The 21,842-nt window shown below is 38.9% G+C and overlaps 1 protein-coding gene across 3 annotated transcripts in view; it reads right to left on the bottom strand.

Annotated features, from left to right (window-relative positions):
* The window catches only part of LOC115224736 (lysophospholipid acyltransferase 5), an 82,801-nt gene that overhangs the window by 11,559 nt on the left and 49,400 nt on the right, over positions 1-21,842 (bottom strand). For all 3 annotated transcript variants that reach the window (XM_029795614.2, XM_036513822.1, XM_036513821.1), the window contains exons 3-12: positions 20,362-20,469; positions 18,860-18,966; positions 17,911-18,048; positions 16,355-16,462; positions 12,354-12,424; positions 8,919-9,027; positions 6,397-6,483; positions 4,467-4,633; positions 2,874-3,021; positions 228-383 (exon numbers count right to left, since the gene is read on the bottom strand). In XM_029795614.2, the coding sequence (XP_029651474.1) occupies positions 228-383; positions 2,874-3,021; positions 4,467-4,633; positions 6,397-6,483; positions 8,919-9,027; positions 12,354-12,424; positions 16,355-16,462; positions 17,911-18,048; positions 18,860-18,966; positions 20,362-20,469 (1,199 nt within the window). The remainder of the gene's footprint in view (positions 1-227; positions 384-2,873; positions 3,022-4,466; positions 4,634-6,396; positions 6,484-8,918; positions 9,028-12,353; positions 12,425-16,354; positions 16,463-17,910; positions 18,049-18,859; positions 18,967-20,361; positions 20,470-21,842) is intronic.

The raw sequence follows: 21,842 nt of genomic DNA, 5'->3' as shown, positions 1-21,842 counted from the left end.
GTGGTCCAGTCTACCCAGAGGTCCAGGCATCACAGGCTGAACTAGTTTTACTGCTGTACTACAGAACTCCAGCAAGTTTTTCTAGGTTGAGATCCTGTTGTGTGGCTTGAACCCTGATTGAGGGGTTAACGACACAGACTTCTCTTCTGGCTATTGAAGCACAAAGGATTCACAGATAAAAGGACATGGACATCAAAAACAAAAAAACCGTATCAAAAGCCACTTACCATCATGTACTTTTTAAACTGTAACAACTCAAATGACACCAATGCGTAACCCCAAAAGAACTGGCAGTAAAAAAGTCTAAAGAAGACCCACAACCATACTGAATTGAGTCTCCCTGATGGCAAGGGTCCTATTCGGCCTTTCAAACGGCTGAGAATCTGAAACGAAACAACAGACATAAAACAATACTTTGATATTGAAACCCTTTTCACATTTATTCCTTTCTTTGTTTCTCTTTTGTATTTTCTCCCCCCCCCTTGTCTACAGAGAAAAGCATTTTCTTGTTTTGGTTTTGCTTTATTACATTTAGCAATTATCCGCTTTTTATTTCTAAGTACTTTTCTCTTCCAACTGTTGCTATTTCATAGTACTTCTCCATCTGTGTCAGGCTGCAGTTTCCTGATGAATGACACAGATAGATCTCATGTGTGTGTGTGTGTGTGTGTCTGCTTTTCAGTGGTGATACCTCATCACTCTTCCCTGGCCCATCTTCACCACTCCCCACCTCTCCTCCTATCCTCATTTCCTTCTCTTTCATGTTACCCTCCCCTCACACATTAGATGACCACCACCCCATCACCCTTGTCAGCTCTCAGGGCAGAATAGCAAGGGTCAGTAGTCCAGCAACACAAATAGTTGGACCAAGGCCATAGTGGAACACCCTTTAAAGGGGTCTTTAGTTGATTCTACTGACAGTAGTGTTTTGTCTGTTCATACAGAGAGGAAAGGCAATGTTGACCTTGGTGTAAAATGACATTGCACAAACAGAAACAGAGTCAGGCATTTTTAGACACGACTTTCTTCATCTTCACTGCTCCTTATCCTACTCTCTAACTCACCCTCCTTTCTTTTTCAACTGGAGTGTCCATGTATCTAGTCTATAGCAAGACACCTATTCCTCTAATTTCTCCTTAACTTCCACAAAGTAACCCCACCCCTTTACTCCTAAATGAGGGGGGAGGGGGGTTGATGACCCTGCTGGTGCTGGCACCACAGAAAAAGCCCCCAGCACACTGTAAAGTGGTTGGCATTAGGAAGAGCTGAAGGGCATCCAGCTGTAGAAACAATGCCCAATCAAACAAATGAAGTCGGGGGGCAGCTCCTGTCAAACCATCCAACCCATGCCAGCATGGAAAACAGACATTAAACAATGATGAGGATATATATAATCCAGGCATGTTAAACACAAATGCAACCTACAAGTGGTGTAGTTAGGGGTTTAAAATGGGGGGGACACCCAAAAATTTTAATATTAAAAATAACTTAACTGACGAGCAAATAAAAGGTTTTAAAAGTTTTTTCTTTACCTAATAATAAAGAATTGATGGAAATCTTTGTTGTAGATTTGTGTTTAAAACATGGGGCCCTCATGACATCTTGTGAGTAATGTAGCTCATAGAGAATTTGCAGGTTGACATGCCTGATATAATCAATCTCATTAATTAAGCAGTTAAATGAGTGAAACTTGAATGACTTGGCTGTATTTTTAATGAATTAGGGATGGGGTTGTTATTCACTAGAAACACAAGACTCCACTCTCAATCCAAGGAACCCCAGAAGCCCCCCCCTCCACACTGCATGTCTATGTTTGGTTAAGAAGTACAAAGAACAACAACATGGTTCCATTCCACAGCACTTACAGGCAAGTGTTTTCTGTTTTAGCTTCCAGAGAACCAAAACTCTGACTGAAAATTGATAGAGGGAAACTGTGAGGAAACCCAGTGCATAAAATTGTGTTTCTATCTAAGGGTACAAATGGCAAAGCCAGTGCTCCAAACAAAAAACTGATGTTTGCATCCATTTCAGTTATGTCCCCTTATACTCAAAGGACTTCACCTTTCAATAAAATGTAGGCAAAGTCCAAAGAATTTTGAAATCAGTAAAAGAATGTAAAGAACTGTGAGGGTGACACAGGTTGAAGTTGATTTTGGGTCAATCAACCAAAATAGTTCATCCCTTATCATCATTAATACAATTAACTGCTAATTACGATGGTATCATCTGGTTATCAAAATTAATAGGTCCTAAGCTTTAAAAAATCAGCTGGTTATCTTTATTGAAAAGGTTTTTATCTCAGTGATCACAATAAGCAGCTGGATGGACGGATGGATAGATATAACCCACACCAAAACTGAGGTCTTTCAAATCACTTTTGGTGATTCTTAAAGATTTAAGACCAGAAGATGACTAACCCTTCACTGCAACTCATTCATCACAAACTCATTCTCCCAAGACAAACCACTTCACCAATGAACTTTCAAAGGGATAAAAATAAAAACTGTTTAAACAAAAAGTGTTGTTTTGGTTGTGAAAACAGGTTGAAATCAAGTCAAAAATGTCTAGAGAAGATTGTTGCGGAGGTAAGACTGCATTCTATGATCCTCCTTTCTCAGAGTTGCAAAGATTAAAGGGAAACTGAAATGAAGCTGACTCGATGATATGTGACATTTGCTGTTCTGTTTACTTAAAACCAGATTTCTTACTGAGACAAAACATGAGATTCTGTGATGCTCATCTTTTTTGTAACATAAATGAATTGATATATAAATACTGAACTAATTCATAAATTTGGTAAACCAAGGGTTTACCCCCAAAATACATCAACAAATAAATCAACGTATAAATGTGCAAATAAAAAAGCTCCGTACAAATGTCTCTGCCGTAATCATCATAAATTCTAAGAAGAATGTGTTGAAATATCCAGTGTACAAGCCGTGCCACAATGCCAGATATGCAAAAGTGATGAATTTGGAAAGTTCTTTATTGCCCAAAAATCGTAGTCTTTTCATTAGGTACCTATGAAAGGGAGAGAGAGAAAGAATATGGCAAAAAAAAATTAAAACATAAGAGGAAAATGCATTAAAAAAACAGAAAAATCTGTAACAATTTCAAAGAAAAAAATGGGAAAATAATTAAAATTATTTCTTATAAATCCAATATGAAAAGTTGATTTAAATGTTAACTTAGAGCAAAGGGGAAGAATTTTTAACATTTACTTGTTGCAGTTATTGGACTGCAGCCATAGTGGGGCACCACCTTGAAGGATTTTAGCCCATTGCTGAACCGCTAAATTATGGGGATGTAAATAGAACAACACCAATTGTCAAGCAGTACTGGAGGACAAACACTCACACATAGATATGCACGTGTATGTATGTATGTATGTATGTATATGATGAGCTTCTTTCAATTTCTGTGTGCCAAATCCACTCACAAAGTTTTGGTCAACCTGGGGCTATAGCAGAAGACATTATTCTTATTACTGTGGTGCTAAACTAACAGAAGCGTTAGCACACTGGCTAAAATGCTTAGTAGCATTTTGTCAGTCATCTTTGCCTTTCATCCTTTCAGGGTCAATAAAACCTGTTAAGGGCTGGCATGGAAATCACTTGTCTTCTCCCATGAGATTGCTAGTCTTGTGCCAAAATTTGACACCATTATTACTATTATTGAGTGAGAGAGCAGGACATGTCATCAAAGTGACACTCGGGTACAAATATATGAAGCCCAATATACCCATCATGACTATCCATCTGATAAGGGTACACCAGGCACATGCATCACAACCATATGTGCTTGACATGGTGGGTGACCTTATATCAAGATAAACAGCGAATGACCTTGCTGGTGGAGCCCAGTTAGAATTTTCTGTAGGTTGAGTAGCCCATCCCACTCAAAAGGTCCCTGAATAAGGTTAGTTTAAGGATGATGAACAAAACACCCATGCTTCCAGACGTGAATTATTCAAAGAATTCCTCTCAACACATGGCTATGATGCTCCCCCACTACTTCTGCTCGTGATCAGAGATGCACATATTGTCAGCCACCAAGGGACATGCTCAACTGATTATGGTCAAGCAACTGATATGCAAATCTGTGGTGCCGAGCAGAATATTTGCTTTAACCCATCTTTTATACCAAGACAAAACAATGATAACACTTCCAATCAGAAGTCACGAGAGCCACTGCCTGGGACTGTGTCAGGGCATTATTATTATTATTATTATTATTAGACTAATTCAAATTGTTTTGACTATTTTGTTGAAAATTATATTTATTTCTTGTATTCAGGCTTTTATTTTTTTGGGGTATTGGAAGATAAAAAGTGAGGGGTTTTGGTTGACAAAAACATAAAGACACCTGACAGTTATTGAGTATGTCAACTGATGAAGGAGAATGAGAGAAAGAGGTAAAAGAATGAGAGAGAGAGAGAGTAAGACAAAGAGAGAGGAGAGACTTACTTAACCATCCAGGTACTGGTTTGTACATTGAAGGCCTTTGTGAGGCCGTACAGACTAAAAGAAGTTTCAAATTCATAGAGTTTGATGTTTTCCATGGAATTCCATGTGGGGTTGCCTTTCTCGTCTTCTCCATTGTAAGGAAGACCAGTTAAAATGCAGATCCCCTCCTGCAATAAGAACATTAAATATTTAGAACATAATAAAACAATATAACGATACTTTCAAATGTTGGCACAAGGCCAGCAATTTGAGGGGAGGGGCTAAGTTGATTACATCGACCCCAGTACACAACTGGTACTTAATTTATCAACCCCGAAAGGATGAAAGACAAAACCAACCTCAGCCGAATTTGAACTCAGAATGTAAAGACAGACAAAATGTTGCTAATGATTCTGCCACAAGGTTAAGAAGTTTGTTTCATAATCACGAGGTCTAAGGTTCAATCCTATTGTGTGGCACATGGGCCAAGGGTCTTATTTTTGGGTTGATCCAAATCTTGAAGAAAATTGGTAAAATGAAACAGTGCGAAGCTCATCAGATGACCTGGAGCAGGAATTCTAAAGGTCAGCACCTTCATACATACACAGTGCCAAACTGACTTCAGTATAGATAGAGGAGTCTGTGAGATACTCAGCCATTTACATTATGCAACAATGAATTGATAGCACTGGTTGATCAAACCATTTGAACCCATTCCCTTTATTTTACCAGAACAAATAACATTACAAGATATTGGCCACCTTTGCCACGGCAACATTTCCCTGACAAATGAGACAAACTGGTTTCCCAGGGAACACAATAAAGAAATAATCCTGTGTCTAAGAATCTTGGAAACTCCAGCAACATCCCGTGTTCCTGGGAATTGCAGCAACGTTAAATGTTTGGTTTATCTCAAAGTCATGTGAGTGGAAGAGGGGTCATCATCGTCAAGTGATGTGACATACCAGGGCATTGACTGACCCCTTAACACAGTCTTTCCTTTTTTCAACTCATTTGTGTTTTTATTAATATACTTTTACAGGAAGAAAAGAAAGAAAAAATATTCTAAAAGATCGAATTATTGAGAGGAATACCCCCATAACTACCTTAGCAACCAAAAAGTGGGGGGGAATTAAATCTGGGGCCCAGTTACTCCACGTCATTCCTTACAAATCACAAAAGACAGACTACAACTTTTACAGGAAACAATTCTGTTTTCTTGCATTATCAGACATTTAGCATGTTTTGTGGCATTGTGTTCCCTGTATTCTTCTTAAAATACAATGAGGCTGTTTCTGCACTCACACACACCATCTCTATCTAATACAGTTTTTCTTTTGTCTTTTACTCCTTTGTCATTAGACTGTGGCCATGCTGGGGCACCACCTTGAAGTCAAATGAATTAACCCAGTACTTCTAAACCTGGTACTTATTCTATCAGTCCCTTTTGTTGGATTGCTAAGTTACAAAGAAGTGAACACACACACGCACACACAGAGGCTTCTTTCAGTTTCCGTCACCAAATCCACTGACAAGGCTTTGGCCAGTGCGAGGCTATAGTAGAAGACACTTGCCCAAGGTGCCAGACAGTGGGACTGAACCTGAAACCATGGGGTCAGGAAAGCAAACTTCTTAGCACACATCTTGTGCAATATTAACAAAATGGTTCCCACAAACCAATGCAATGGACTGACTCCAGATTCTCTTCATTATCCATCAGCGTAGTCATGTCAAAGAACTTAGAAGAAGGAGAAAAAAACACTGCTGCACAAGAAAAGAATCTCAACGTTTGTCTGTGGGGTGGGTAAAACCCTGCTGGAGGCTGGGTTTGGCTAACAAGCCTTAAGTGACTCAATCCTTCTCTAAAATTATATTCAGAAGTTCTTCATCCTCCTGTTACATACAAAGAAACTTTTGGACTTGGAAAATAACAGTGATAAATTCTACTTACTGAGATGTGCCAGCAAGCTATGTACCTGGATAACACATAGCGCCCCCACACGATGATATAGAGACACTTTATAGGTAAGAATAAATCCTGAAAGAAAGAATTTTAAGTCAGTAATTCACAGGAAAGTTTATTCAAAAGCTATAAGGCAAAAACTGAATATTATAAAGCATGTACACATATGTGTGTGTGTGTGTGTGTGTATATATATATATATATATATATATAAGAAAAGAGTTATTTTATTCTACATGGGTAGAAATATAGAAAGAAGTTGAAAATGTATTTGGAGTCTTTTAGATGGTTTATTGTTAAAGGTTTAACTGATTTCATGGAATTTTGAAAATCAGAAAAATTTGAAGCCAATTAGGACTTTGACCCTTTTAGCATTCAGATTATTCTATCAAATGTTCTGCTTATTCAAAACTCACATGGTTTTGAATTTATCCTGCATTATTTCATAGTTTCAAGGTTTCTATGAGGTGATTGTTTTTTAGAATGACATTGCAGGGTAGGTGTGAGAAACCAGATTTGGCCAGTTTAAATGCTAAAGGGCTAAAAATAATCCATTTAAAAGACTTTCAGGGCATTTTCAACTTCTTTTTGATCGACTGACACACACACACTTCAAAAGTAAATAGACACCTCACTTCATACTGTTTTCTCTGTGCAGATACTTGCTACCTAGGGAACCAAATTAGTTGCAGGGGAAGATGGACAGAGAGTGTAATAGCTAGAATAAGAATAGAATGGAGAAAATTCAGAGAGCTTTTAACTCTGTTGGCAACCAAAGGTCTCTCTCTATTTAAGGGAAGATTGTATGATGCATGTATAAAGAACAGCAATGCTACATGGTAGTGAGATGAAGGTCCTAAATGCAGAGGACATGTGGGAGCTAGAGAGGAATGAAGCTGGTATGCTTTGCTGGATATGCAATGTCAGTGTACATGTGCAACAGAGCACAAGTGTATTGAGAGAAAAGTTGGGCATAAGAGGAATTAGATGGAATATGCAAGAGAGAAGAATGCCCACGTTTGGTCCTATGATGCGTATGGCTGTAGCGAGTTGCATACAGAAGTTTCAATCACAGAGTAGATGGAATTTGTGGAACAGGAAGACATGGGACAAAGTATTGAAGGCCAATCTCAAAACACTGAGCCTTACAAAGGACAGAGATATTTGGCACCTTGCCATACTCAAGGAGACACGTCCACCACGGCAGAATTGATGCCAGTGCTGATAACATAAGAAGCACAGATACTGGTACCACATGAGAAACAATGGTGCTGGTCTCATATTAAAAGCACCCACTACACACTGTAAACTGATTGACATTAGGAAGGGCATCCAGCTGTAGAAACCATCCAAAACAGACAATGGTGTCTGGGGGTACTCCTGGCCTTACTAGCTCTGGTCAAACCAGCCATGCTATGCCAGCATGAAAAACAGTCATATGATGACGAGGTAAATATACCATAAGGCCCTCCCCACCCATCTACACTCAGGCTGGGGGCAGGTTCCGAAGGCCATTGGTTCAATACTTTTTTTATGTTATCAAGTGGAATAAAAAATCCCTTATTTAAAAACGATAAGGATTAGCAAGAGGAAGGGTCTGGCTGTAAAATATGCTCCAAAAACATGCATTTGTCTAACCTACACTGGCTGAGAAAAATAGATGTAAAACAAGTGAAGCTATCTATTTCAGCTGACACTGACCAAACATCTGTCATTTATTTGCAAGCATTTAAAAGCCTACATTTTAGGGATATGATATTTAAATATCCTGTCTGGGCCATGGGTTTAGAACTATCATCTTCATCGTTTAACGTCCACCTTACATGCAGGCATGGGTCGGACAGTGTAAGGATATTAAAACAAACTGACCTATGAATCCATATTGTCAACAGAACTTCTTGGAGAAGCTCTAATTGCTGAGGAGTGAGGAATAGCATAGGTTTCCCTCTGACAATCACAAATATATAATGGAATGCAAGCTCTTCAGAGAGAATTACTTAATTCCAGTTTCATCAGCAAAGATGAGCAATAAATCTTTTTCAGAAAATAGTACAAATCTTCTTCGGCTTATCTACCCAGATCAAGCTAAGCCAGGGGTTCTCAACACGATTTTCTTGTTAACGTTTATTAGCGACAAATTGGTTATACTTCAACAACACACAAAATATCTGAGCAATTTTTTTTATATACAATTCCTAAAAATATTTTATCATGAAACTATAACAGGATTGTTTTTCTAACATGGGTCCCAACAGAGTGAAATAGGAATCAAATGCATTCATAGGCAAAAAAGGGTTCTCAACCACTGACCTAAACTGGATTAGGTTTACAGTCGAGAGATAAGGAATCTTGCAGAAGATTAAAAAAAGAAAAAAAAACTATAGTTCTCTCTTTCAATTGTAGGCACACACACAAAATTAAAATAAGTGAAGAAAAATAGATTAAAAAAAAAATTAAAATATCTTTTTATTACCAACACCAAAAGAGAATTATTTAATTCCAAAACTTACATAAAAATCTTTTATGAAGAAATAATCCGTGGGTGTGATTAACATGAGGATTAACATTGTAAGAATATAGAAGAGGCCGACAATTAACTTGGTCAATCCTGCAGCCACACTGTAACGAAGATGAGAGCAAATTAATCATTTACAAACCATCATAATCGTTTGAACGTTAAAGGCTTACAAAAGTGTTATTTGTTCAAACCTGTCTAGCTTGATCTTGTCTTTTATTTCTATCATGAGGCTGTGGCCATGCTGGGGTACCAGCTTGAAGAATTTTTAGTCAAATGAATCGACCCCAAGTATTTAATTTTTTAAATAATCCTGGTACTTATTTTATTGGTCACTTTTTGCTGAACCACTAAGTTATAAGGATATAAACAAACTAACACCCATTGTCAAGTAGTGGTGGTGAGGGGGGACAAACACAGAGGCATCTTTCAGTTTCCACCTCCCAAATCCACTCACAAGGTTTTGATCAGCCTGAGGCTGTAGAAGACATTTATCCAAGGTGCTACATTGTGGGACCGAACCTGGAACCATGTGGTTGGGAAGCAAGCTTCTCGCCACACAGCCATGCCACCAACTTTCAGTGCAGGAAAACTTCCCACTTTCAAATCAACAAATCCTCTTCAGATCTTGATGGCATCAACTCATAAAAATATTTGTTTTCTCCCCAACGAGTCGACTTGTTATTCCGCATTACCTTGTCAAGGACTTGTCAAGCTGGTACAAGACTTCATCCGAAGAAGATCACATTAACAACAACCTCGTTCAATGAGAAAAATTGAGTATAAGAAGCATCAGATGTGGTGTGCAGGAGAGAAGCCTGCACTGGTATGATCATATGATGTGGGTGGATGAGGACAGCTGTATGAAGAGGTGCTGATTGCTAAACATGGAAGGAACATGTGGAAGAGGTAGACTTAGGAAAACATGAGATGAAGTGGTGAAGACAGGCCTGAAGATGATGGACTTCTCAGAGGACCAAGATGAATGGTGTTACCCATCCATCTCAGCAGAATTGAGGCTCTGCCAAGCCTTCCTCCACAACTCCTTTACTTTCTTCACTTCCTGCTGATTCAGCAAATAGACATCACTCCCAACAAACCGGCTTCACCCCATTTGCATATAAATCATGTGACTTCACTCCATTTGCACATCAGCAAACAGACTTCACTCTGTTTCCATATAAGTTGTAGATCAGAGATTCACTTTGTTCTGAGATGATCCAAGATCATGATATTGATTAAGCCACAATAATGGCAGGGATATTGATATCTGCCATTCTCAGTGATTCTGAGGCAAGTCTGTGACATTCAAGTGTTTCAATGTTGTGTAGGGAGCTTCCCCAGGAGGGATCCAGCAGCAAATTTGTCACATGAACAAAACACATATACTATGTATGTCATCATCATCGTTTAACATCCGTTTTCCATGCTAGCATGCGTTGGACGGTTCGACCGGGGTCTGGGAAGCCAGGAAGGTGCACCAGGCTCCAAATGTTTATATTCTTTTCTTTTACTTGTTTGTCATTTGACTGCGGCCATGCTGGAGCACTGCTCTTAGTCGAAAAATCAACTCCAGGACTTATTCTTTGTAATCCTAGTACTTATTCTATTGGTCTCTTTTGCTGAATTGCTAAGTTATGGGGATGTAAACACACCAGCATCAGTTACAAGGTGATGATGGGGGGGGGGGCTGGACAAACACAGACACAAATACATACATACTTGGATGTTAAATGATGATGGTATACACAACGGGCTTCTTTCAGTTTCCATCTACCAAATCCACTCAAAAGGCTTTGGGTCAGCCTGAGACTATAGCAGAAGACACTTACCCAAGATGCTACACAGTGGGACTGAACCCAGAAGCATGTGGTTGGGAAGCAAGCTTCTTACCACACAGCCACTCCTGCACTTTATATAATTACATATTAAGAGTGTGGTTAGATGAGATTGTGAAATAAATACTGTTGGATGAGTACAAGGTTTGAGGAGGGTATTGTTTTGTGTAGGATTGTTAAAGGCATTGTTCTGTGTTTGTTCAAGTTGAAAACTGGAGATTAACAGTTTATCAGTTTAACTAGTCTTAAACAATGATGTGGCTTTCAAAAAAAAAAAAAAGAAAAATTAAGTGCAGTGAAACCTTTGTTTAGGAATTTAATTCATTCCTGAAGGCCATTTATCAACTGAAATGTTTGTAAACTGAAACTATTTTTCCCAGAAGAAATTCAAGAGAAAGCACAGCAAATTCGAGCAGGGATGTGCACTAAACAAGAGCAGTAAGGAAGGCTAACACACTGCCCCTGATATTCCCAGCTTATCATCAGCTGTTCTGGCTGGCTTTCATGTTCATTACTCAAAGACACCATTTGTTATCCAAGACATTTTTTATTCAAAAATCTGTTTGTGATGAAAGCCATTCACTAACCGAGGTTCCACTGTACATAAAAAATGACAGACAAAGAAAGTGCAATCAATTTGCTCAAACTAATTAAGAATATCATTTTAAAATCTATTGGATTTGATTTGATGGAATATCATCATCATCATTATTACTATATAAATCCTTGGACATATTTAACCTCAAATGTCATGAATGCTAAAGATGTTGGCAAGAACAAAGAAAAAAACATAAGAGATCTGAGATAAGAGTAGTAGTTGTTTTACCCCAGAGCAGGTCCAATCCAGCAGATTTAGGATCAAAGGTGTGTCAGCCATGACCATCTAGCCTTTCTTTTTTTTTTCTAAGGCAATAAAACCTGCATGATTACATTATCCAATGTGGTCTTCTTTACTAAATGTGATTTGAAAGAGATTTGGATGTTATTTCTAGTGGACTAATTAACCATATAAATGGTCTCTCACTAACTCAGCGAGAGACAGATTCAACAAGGAAGACATAATGTGGTGTAGTTGGTAACATAGCCACTCAGATTGTGGGGATTCAGGTTCAAATCCCAGTGGTGGCCCTGTTCTTCAAATTACAAACCAACAAAGAAGCCTCTACATGGTTGCTCAGTTTGCTAGCAATAATAAGCAGTAAAAACCTATCAAATCTATCCCACCATCTTAAAGGGCAATATGTAAGATAGAGGACTTTGCATGCCCTTTATTTGGAGCATAAAGAGCATGTAGGGTATTTGTAGGCTACAACTTGAAAAGAAGACAGGATGGTCACTGTTGGAATGTCATTGACAATATTTCAGCCAATACTGATCTACATCCTAAACAACAAGAAGCACATCTCATTAATTAAAAACCTACATTTATTGGGCATGAAACCCTAGGCAAGGAGACTTAAGTGTGTTTGCAGTTAATAGCTACAAGTGGATGCCATCTTGGAAGTTCAGCACTTTATTGGCTCAGATAGGAAGTGTCTCCTGTCACCTGTTAGGAAACACAGAACCCCCAAAACTATAAGAATTTGACTCACCTGTTGGGTACTTTATCACCTCTGCCTGCAAATCCACCTTTCACTAAAGTGAGGTACCTTCGTATGGAGCACTGCAATGAGACTCACAATATTAATTATCACTGAATTAGAAGGAGGGGGGTATGGGAAAAAAAACACCACAGCATACACGATAACATCAAAAATGAGGGGCTTGGAGAGCTGTGAAATATGGTTCTTACAGAGCACATTGAGGATATCGTGAACAGACTAAGTGTCTAATGAAGAAGTGATGACCTGGGCTCTGGAAAAAAAGAAACTGCTTTGTGAAATAAGGGCCAAGTAACTGAGATTCCTTGGTCATGTGATGAGGAAAGAGGGCTTGAAGAATTTAGTGATGACTGGAAAGATTGAAGGGAAAAGAAACAGAGAAAGGAGAAGGAGAATGTGGATATCAAACTTGAACTGGTTGGAAGAAAGAGATATAAAACTCCTTTGGGAATATGTACAAGAATATACTCAGATATATATGTGTATATATATATATGTATATATCAACATCATAGATTTTAAATTCATCTTTCTCATGCTGCCATGGACTAGTAATAAGTCCACCAATTTAACAAAGAGAAAAACTTTGCAGACAACTGTTTCAAGTGCAGCGTTCAACTCCTTTCATGACCCCATCTGTGACTGTGTGGTAAAGAAGTTTGCTTCATAACTATAGTTTCAGGTTTAATCCCACAGCCGGGCCCCTTAGACATGTGTTTCCAGCCATAGGATCAGACTGACCAAAGCCTGGTATGGGAAATTTGATAGACAGAAACCATGTGGCAGTACATTGGAAAGACCATTCCTGTCTCCATCCCACCAGCTTCATGTCCCATTCTGTCTACTATTGGTGTCCAAACACGAACCAATCAACAATCCTTTTACATCACTGCTTTCGTCAGAGTTCTTGGGGAAAACATTGCCATGATCTTCTCTTGTGAGGTTTGGGTAAAAATGTGTTGCCTGAAAATCTGAAAGCTGAGCAGGTGAGAGACTTGATTTGCAGTATTGATGGGGACAGGTGAAGGAATCTGAATGGCTCTAATTATGGTCATAAGACGGATTTTAAAAGTAAATATGACTTGGCAGATGGAGATAGTGATCCAAAGACTATTCCTAATGTATAGCCTGTATGACGACGAGGCAGGTGAGGGGTTATCTCAGAGGGGGGTGAGGGTGCTCTTGTTGCTTACCTTTTAATTGGAAATAAGAATGGTTTGTCTGATGCTGATTTCAATCTTACTGGAAATGGAAAGGCTTAGAAATATCAGAGATAATCTTATTGCTGAGACAGATAGTCCTGTGGATTAGCTTCAGTTGTCCGGGGTTGATGAACTTTTGTAGCTGTCAGTTGACGAAACAAACAAACAAGTTTCATGTGTCAAAGCAGCTGAACCCATTCACTCAGTGGAGTGGTGGGGGATGGGGATTGCAAGAGAAATAAAACAAAATACGAGTGGCAGACGGATAACCTTCATAACATCATGCCATATGACTGGCATTGATTCATGGTTATCGCTGTGAATGACAATGACCTTATCTGTTGGTAAAAATGATCAAATATAGAGATCTGGGATGGTGTTCGACTATATATTAGAAAAGTTGAAAGATTATTTGGAGAATCTCTCACTTGATGAAGAAAAGAACTCCACAAAACCAGGCAGAATACATCAAAGACAAATTTTTTCACTGCAACATAAAATATTCTGTTTTGTGGCAGAGGGAATGGGATTAAATGAAATATTATTGGCAGCTTATCAAATGGAAAGGAAATGAATAATCTGAGAATGATTGGGGATCTTATGCTCTGTCTACTTGGGACCATTTCATTATCATGTACACTGTGAAAGCTTTTGGTACTGAACAGGTTCAATATTTGGACAAGCACTGCAGAGCTAGTTGTATTGGCACCATTTATATCAATAGTAATAGATAAAAAATAGAAATATTGCTGTGGTGCCCCAGCATGGCCGTGGCCTTCGGGCTAAAACATATTTAAGGATTTATTGCCTGTCAGCTGAGGAGGCGGGGGTGGGGGATGCCATATATTCCATAATATTTCCGTTCGTCAGTTTCCTTTTTACTAGGGTACAGTTACAATATGATGCTAAGAAGCACAGTTGAGTGCCAGTACCTTGCTCAAAAGTTATTGTTGTATACAATAAGTAGATGGGGAACGGACTGAAATGTAGGAGAAGGAATGCCACAAGCGGCAGCCTTGTAGGTTGGCAGTAAAGTGGTTTGGTTTTTTGTAGGCCAAATATAATTGCTATGTTCTTCGTTTCTACCAACTCCAAACAGAGAATGGCAACAAGACATTTCTGTTGTATTTTGAGAAGTCTAACAATGTTGTTGGGGATATCACCCTTCACCTGTCAATGTTAACAACCAACTGACTCAAAAATGTGGGAGTCTCCATTCAGTAGAGAGGGTCACTATTCCTACTACAAACGATTTATGTGTTGTCTCTTCAGAGAAACACAGGAGGTCACTAGTTCAAAGGTCAGATACACAATACAAGGACCTTCCTAAGAAGGTAAAAAACTGTATATTTCACAATGATGTCCCCACTGACATAAATGAAGACAAAAGATAGGGGACATCTAAGACAGAGATTTTCCTTCAAGCCTGCAGGATTGGGGTCATGCACCTGGTACTTCAAGGGGTTAATTCATCACCCAGTTTAAGAGCTCCACCTATGCCAGCGGTATCTTGAGCAGAGTCAACTCTGTTGCAAGATTCCAGTCAGATCTCCAGTCCAAGGATTAATTCTTTTATTAGAAAATAATTGGTGCCAACATTCCCCATTAGGTTACAATAACTGCTGTTACTATTCCTCATTAGGCTAAGAGAGAAAGCCCCTTGCAATAAACTGACATTCAGGTTTGGATTTGATTCTTGTCAGCTTAAACCTCTAGAAATACGGATCAAGTGCTGACTCAGTGAAATCCATGATTTAATACAGAGAGGATATAATGGTCCAGAAACTGGACTTTATTTCACCAACCTTGAACAGATGGAAATTGTGGTATCAGAGTTCAAATCTTGAAACGTGAGGTTCTAAATTATCCAACTCATCAGTAGTCATGACAACGATAACAACAGGAGTCAACAATTGGTCATGTAAACTACTTGACTCACTGTCATAGAGTTCTAAATGTTTTATGTCCTAAATCTTAAAATGGGATGGCCACAGTTGGAAAGTACTCCAAGCTATTCAAAAATTTGACCAGGTACACAGTCACCTTTAGATGGGGTGTGAAGTTAAATGAATCGAAGTTAAGCCTGGCAACAACTTTAACCCAGAATCAAGAGACATCAAAACAGCCAGAGGGAAAAGCTTCCCATCTTAATCTCTCCCATTTCTGATGATTTGACATCAGTCGACCTTGATGGAATTTGAACTGAGAACATAAAGAGCCAAAAGAAATGCAGTTAAACATTGTGTCCAATGCACCAACAGTTCTGCCAGCTTATTATTATTATTATTATTATTATGATGATGATGAGCAAAAGAGGAAGAAGAATTTTTTCTACTATAGGCACAAGACCTGAAATTTTGGGGGAGAGGTAAGTCAATTAGAACAACAACAGTGTTTAATTAGTACTCATTTCATCAACCCCCAAAAGATGAAAGGCAGAGTCGACCTTGGTGGTATTTGAACTCAGAATGTAAAGTCAAAAGACATGCCACTATGCATGTCATCTGAGAGTGTAACAATTCTGCCAGCTCGCAACAATAATAATAATAATAATAATGACTAGCAAGAATCTATACAGGAAGTGAAAGCTTACAAATATCAATTAATCCTGCTGACTATAAGCAAATAATTACTATGTTAATTGGGCTGGTATTAAACAATTAATATTAGTAAGCATAAAACTGGGGAAGTCTTAGTAAATATAAGCACCTGACAATGTGGGCTGAAACAATATTAGAAAATCGAGGAGAGGGGCTAATAATGTCCTGTTTAATAATGATGTCAACTTACCTGGGGTCCTATCAAAAAAGCACCAAAGAAATAACAATGTCCCATTAATTCCAAAATTGTAGGAGTTTTCTTTATGGCAGTTTCTTTCTGATCAGGGGACAACTTCTCCTGTAAGGGGAAAACACAAATTGAGACTCCATTATCACCAGACATTTGAAAGGAATAAACCATAATAATAATGATTCTTTGTAATATAGGAAAAAAGGGTTGAAATTTTTAGGAGGGGGGCAGTGGGTGGGCAAGTTGATTATATCGACACCAGTCCTTAATTTATCAATTCTGAAAGGATGAAAGGCAAAGTCAGCCTCAGCAAAATTTGAACTCAGAACGCAAGAGAGACAAAATATGCTAAGCATTTTATGTGCTGGCACCAGGTAAAAAGCACCCAGTACACTCTGAAAAGTGGTTGGCATTAGGAAGGGCATCCAGCTGTAGAAACCATGCCAAAAACAGACAACAGGAGCCTAGTGCAAACCTCCAGCTTGCCAGTTAAACTGTCCGACCCATGCCAGCATGGAAAACGGACATTCAATAAGCATGATGACGACAACCAAATTGATTGCTTTAAGTTGCTTACCACTCCAACCTCTGACCCACAGACGTGTTGTTTCATCATTCTACCTTTTCTAATGCTGCTACAATGGCCTCTGTCCATCACAGCTGGTCAGTCTGGGTCATTGCCAATATAGCCTTACTGTGGTCACCACAACCACCCAAAGCTTTGTACTAATCCCTTTGAGCAGCCCCTCCTCCCACTTGACCCACCAGATTCATTGCTCTGCTTAATGTTTGTAGTGACAATGAATGAATGAGTTGTCTTGAATCGTTCCAGTTCTTCCAACAAAGAAGCAACAAACAAACCAAAATTCCATTCCTGGAGTTTAGAGAATAATCACAAAGAAAAACTGCACTTTGAACTTTGGAAAATTCTTGCATATTTTTACTGTTCTACTCAGAGACGATCTTTGTAAAATGTGTTAAGTGGGGCCTCTAGCTTGAAGCTGAGGCTTTAGTTTTCTCCTGCTGCACTTGCAGAAAAACTATCTGACCTCAAAATATATTAACTTAGCTGGAGCTCTGCCGGTTATGATGAGGAGAGTTCCAGCTGATCTGATCAACAGAACAGCCTGCTTGTGAAATTAACATGCAAGTGGCTGAGTGCTCCACAGACACATGTACCCTTAACATGGTTCTCAGGGAGATTCAACATGACACAGAATCTGACAAGGCTGGCCCCTTCTGAATTATAGGTACAACCCATATTTTCACCTGCTGAGGGGAGACTGGAGTCACATGAAATAGTCTCATTCAAGGATACAATGTGCAGTCAGGAATTGAACTCATGACAGTTATGACCAGTTAGTCAAACATCCTAACCACTAAGCCACATGCCTTCCCAAATATATTAATTCTATAGGGAAACACTCTCAGATGCTACCATTTTTATCACTAACCAAATCCATGGTACGCAGAGTGAGATGGACTTCAATGTGGAACGAGAGATTAGGAACAGATAAAAACAAACAAAAACAAAAGCTAATAAGTAAAATAAAAACCTCAGGTTTGGATCCATCGTACAAATCAGCCACAACGCCAGTGAGTTTTAGAATTAACACACAATGTGAAGTTGTCCATTCAATGCGATAATATTCACCATTCTTTGAGCTGGAGGCAAAACCGAGCACGAGATAGCCCTGAAAACAAACACATAACAGGATCTATGAATAAAGTATTTCAAAGATGGTAAATTGAAAGAGATAAAGTCATAAAGAGAAGTATCTGGGTCTGTGCAAAAATATCTCTTATCTTTTACTTGATTCAGTCATTGGACTGCGACCATACTGGGGCACCACACTGAGATGTTTCAGCCTAAGCCAGGTATTTGTCTCTTTTTGCCAAACTGTTAAGTTAGAGAGATAGAAAGGAACTAACACACACAACAGAGATAATATTTATCTATCTTTCACTTGTTTCAGTCATTGGACTACAGCCACACATATATGACGAGCTTCTCTCAATTTCTTTCAGCCAAATCCACTCACAGAGCTTTGCTCAGGCAAGAACTATAGAAGGCACACAGTAGGATTGAACTGGAACTATGTGGTTGGGAAGCAAATTTCTTAACTACACAGCCATGCCTGCACCTATGAACACTAAATTCTTTTGAGTAAACAAACCTAAAACAAGATGTTAATTTAGACACGGATATCATGTGGCCATAAATTTATAGATTATTTTGAAAGCCAAGATTACAGTGTGGCAATAAATTTACCTGCCATTTATAATGATGAGATTATGAATTTACACCTGCTTTGAACAAACATATTTAATTTTTAGTGCAGTTTTATTCCACTTGTGCATTGATTGTTTAATATGATGCAAGCACAATTAAAAGAACACAGACAAGAATTGGGCATCTTTGAAGAGATTACAGTCACACTGATTGATTAATTGTCATCATTTCAACATAAAAGATACACAAACAGGTATCCACAGCATACTCACAGTGTTTATTAAGAAAGCTGCTGGTAGTGACCACCACCTTCCAGCACCAATCCTTGTCAGCAGATAAATAAGGATTAGGTTTACAAATGAATGAAGAACATCTATTCCTGCAATAGAAAAAAAGAAAGGTAAACAACCACATTTACTTAACAAAAATATTAAAAGTGATTAAAATTTATTTAAAAATAAGTCTTTTTGTAGAATATCTTCAGAGACAGTAAAAAATGTTTAAAATCTTTCTATTATAAAGAATGTTAACTAAAATCTTGAGCAGTGGTTTCAAACTTTTCTCAAATGGACTCTGAACTCCTTTGATCCCTATTTTATTCTGGTGGACCCCCATAACCATTCGATATTTAAAAGCTACTTTTTTTAAAATTCCTATTTTGCTTTTCCCCCATTGCCTGGGTTTGCCAAAGAACTCTTTGAGAGACCAGGTTCCAGGGGCCAGAAACATGTGAAACTGCAAAGCATCAGAGAAACAAACCAAAGTGTTCCGTTCAATAAAGACATTGAAAACAAAATCTCTGTCATGAACCCTTAAAATACTACTGTGGATCCCCAGTTTACTAGTTTGCTTGCATGGAACCCCCAAAATCTTACAATGAACCCTGATTGAAAACCACTGATCTAGAGATATTGTCTACAGGGTATTGAAACATTGCACCAGGAATGTGTGTATGAGAGAGAGAGAGAGAGAGAGTGTGTTTGCAGAGGACAAGAGAATCGGTAGAGTGTCATACAAATATACTCTGTGTGGTATTTAGTTTTGTTTTTATGGCTGCATTTTTATTGTGAGAAGGAAAGACTGAGAGAAGTTGATTTATGCAGGGTGGAGGGGGAGGGGGCATGCAGTGAGGGAAGGAGACAGAGACAAGGATGAGATGTGGGAGATTAGGAAGCCTGAATGGGGCCAACACAAGACTAGTCAGCATGAGGAGATAGTATGTCTGTGAGTCAGGGCTTAGAATGTGTTGGTGAGACATGCCTTCAGTATTTTCAATCTCCTAAAAGGTCAACGATCAAAGGATGGTGTTCACCTGGATGGTGTTCACCTGGATGATAGATTCAGTCTAGCACTGAAGAACTTACAAATACAAGGAGCCAACTACCACCAGGTATCTGATCAAACACTTCAACAAGTCTACCACTGCACCACATTGGATTCTAAAGTATGAAAAGCTAAGTTAACCTTAGTGGAATTTGAACTCAGAATGTAGAAGACTGAAAAAAAATGATTTCAAATTTTGGCACAAGGCCAGCAATTTCAGGGCGGGAGTAAGTAATCGACTGGTACTTATTTTATCAACCCTGAAACTTGAACTCAGAACATAAAAGCCAGAGAAAATGCTGCCATGCTAATGATTCTGCCATGTTGCCAACTGGGAACCGGAATGAATCCTAAAAAGCATTTTGTCCATACACACTGATGTCTGTGACATCTCACTGCCTCGTGTGGGGGTCGGGGGTAACAAGGAAAGAACAAGGAAAGCAGTACTTACCAAAATTAAAGTAACCCATATACACTCCGCATATTATGAAGTATATGTGCTGTAACGTGCTGCTACGGCCATACAAGAGTCCTCTGTACATAAACGCCAGTGGATAGCCTGGGGAAAGAAGAATGAGAGAGTCCATTGTACAAGCGGAAATCAATTACAAGTGGTGGTGGTCAACAAACACAGGAAAGGCATGAACAGGAACGACCCAACCAGTGTTGGGGTGTTTACATCCCTGTAATTTAGCAAAACAGACCAATAGGATAAGTACCATTCTTTAAAAAAGAATAAGTATTTGATTCATTTGACTAAAAATGTTTTTCAAGGCTGTGCCCCAGTATGGCCACAATATAATGACTGAAACAAAGGATGATAAATGAGGTGGGGGGGGCGGTCTAAAGGAAAATCAGGAGGATTTGGTCATATTGATTATTGATTAAGTAATACAATGTCTAAATGTCAAATTGGATAAAACCTTACAAGTTCCCGCCATTTAGGAACTCCCAGCAAACCCTTATCCAATCTTTTTGGGCCCCATTCAAACTACAGGTACTTATTTTCATTGATACTACTAAGGAATAATGCCATCATATTTGGGGTCGTGCAGCTACATGGACAAACATCCCAGATTACAAGAAGTCTTTCACAAATGCATTCTGGCCCACCCCCGTCTTTCTCTCTCTCAGATTGTTCATTGCTATTACAATGGCCTCTGTCCCTCAGAACTGGCTGGTTTAAATCCTATCTTCCAATCAGGTCACTTAACTCTTTGCTCTGCTTGGCACCAGCATTGAGTCCACTACCTCAGGTACAGTATCTAAAACCTTCAACCAATCCTTTTCCCCCACTGAAATCCCCCTCACACACCTTGCCCATGTTTTTTTCCTACATCATTGTCTTGCTGCTCTTCAAGAGGAATGTCAACTTCAAAGTAAGAAACAGCAGATTCTATCATCTTCAAAAATGGAAAGTACACATTTGATAATATTATCTGAGAAAAAAAAAAACAGGATGGTCATGGTTGGAATACCTAATCAGAAGTTGGCTCTTTTCTATGACAGTACATGGTTTTTAGCTGATCTTCATTTTACATAATTGAACACCTGCAAAATCACCTTTTTTCTTAAAGCCAGAGCCTCCTCCTACATCCAACTGGCATCGGTTATGATGACCAGGGTCCTCGTTGATTCGATGCAAAAGGACAGCCTGCTGGTGAAGAAATTAACATACAAGTGGCTGAGTACTCCACAGACATGTATAATATAGTTATCAGGGAGATTCAGCACGACACAGGTGACACAAGGCTGGCCCTTTTGAATTACAGGTATGAGACACTCTTGCCAGCTGAGTGGCTAGGAGGAAATAAGAAATAAAGTGTCTTGTTCAAGGACACAACAAGCCACCAGAAACCAAACTCACGACCTCATGATTACAAGCCAAATACCGTGACCCCTAAGTCATTCCCTACAGCTAAACTGCTCAGT

Source organism: Octopus sinensis, linkage group LG26 (genome assembly GCF_006345805.1).
Source record: "Octopus sinensis linkage group LG26, ASM634580v1, whole genome shotgun sequence".
Lineage (NCBI taxonomy): Eukaryota > Metazoa > Mollusca > Cephalopoda > Octopoda > Octopodidae > Octopus > Octopus sinensis.
The sequence above is the reverse complement of the archived record's forward strand: the minus strand, read 5'-3'. Positions and strand labels throughout refer to the sequence as shown.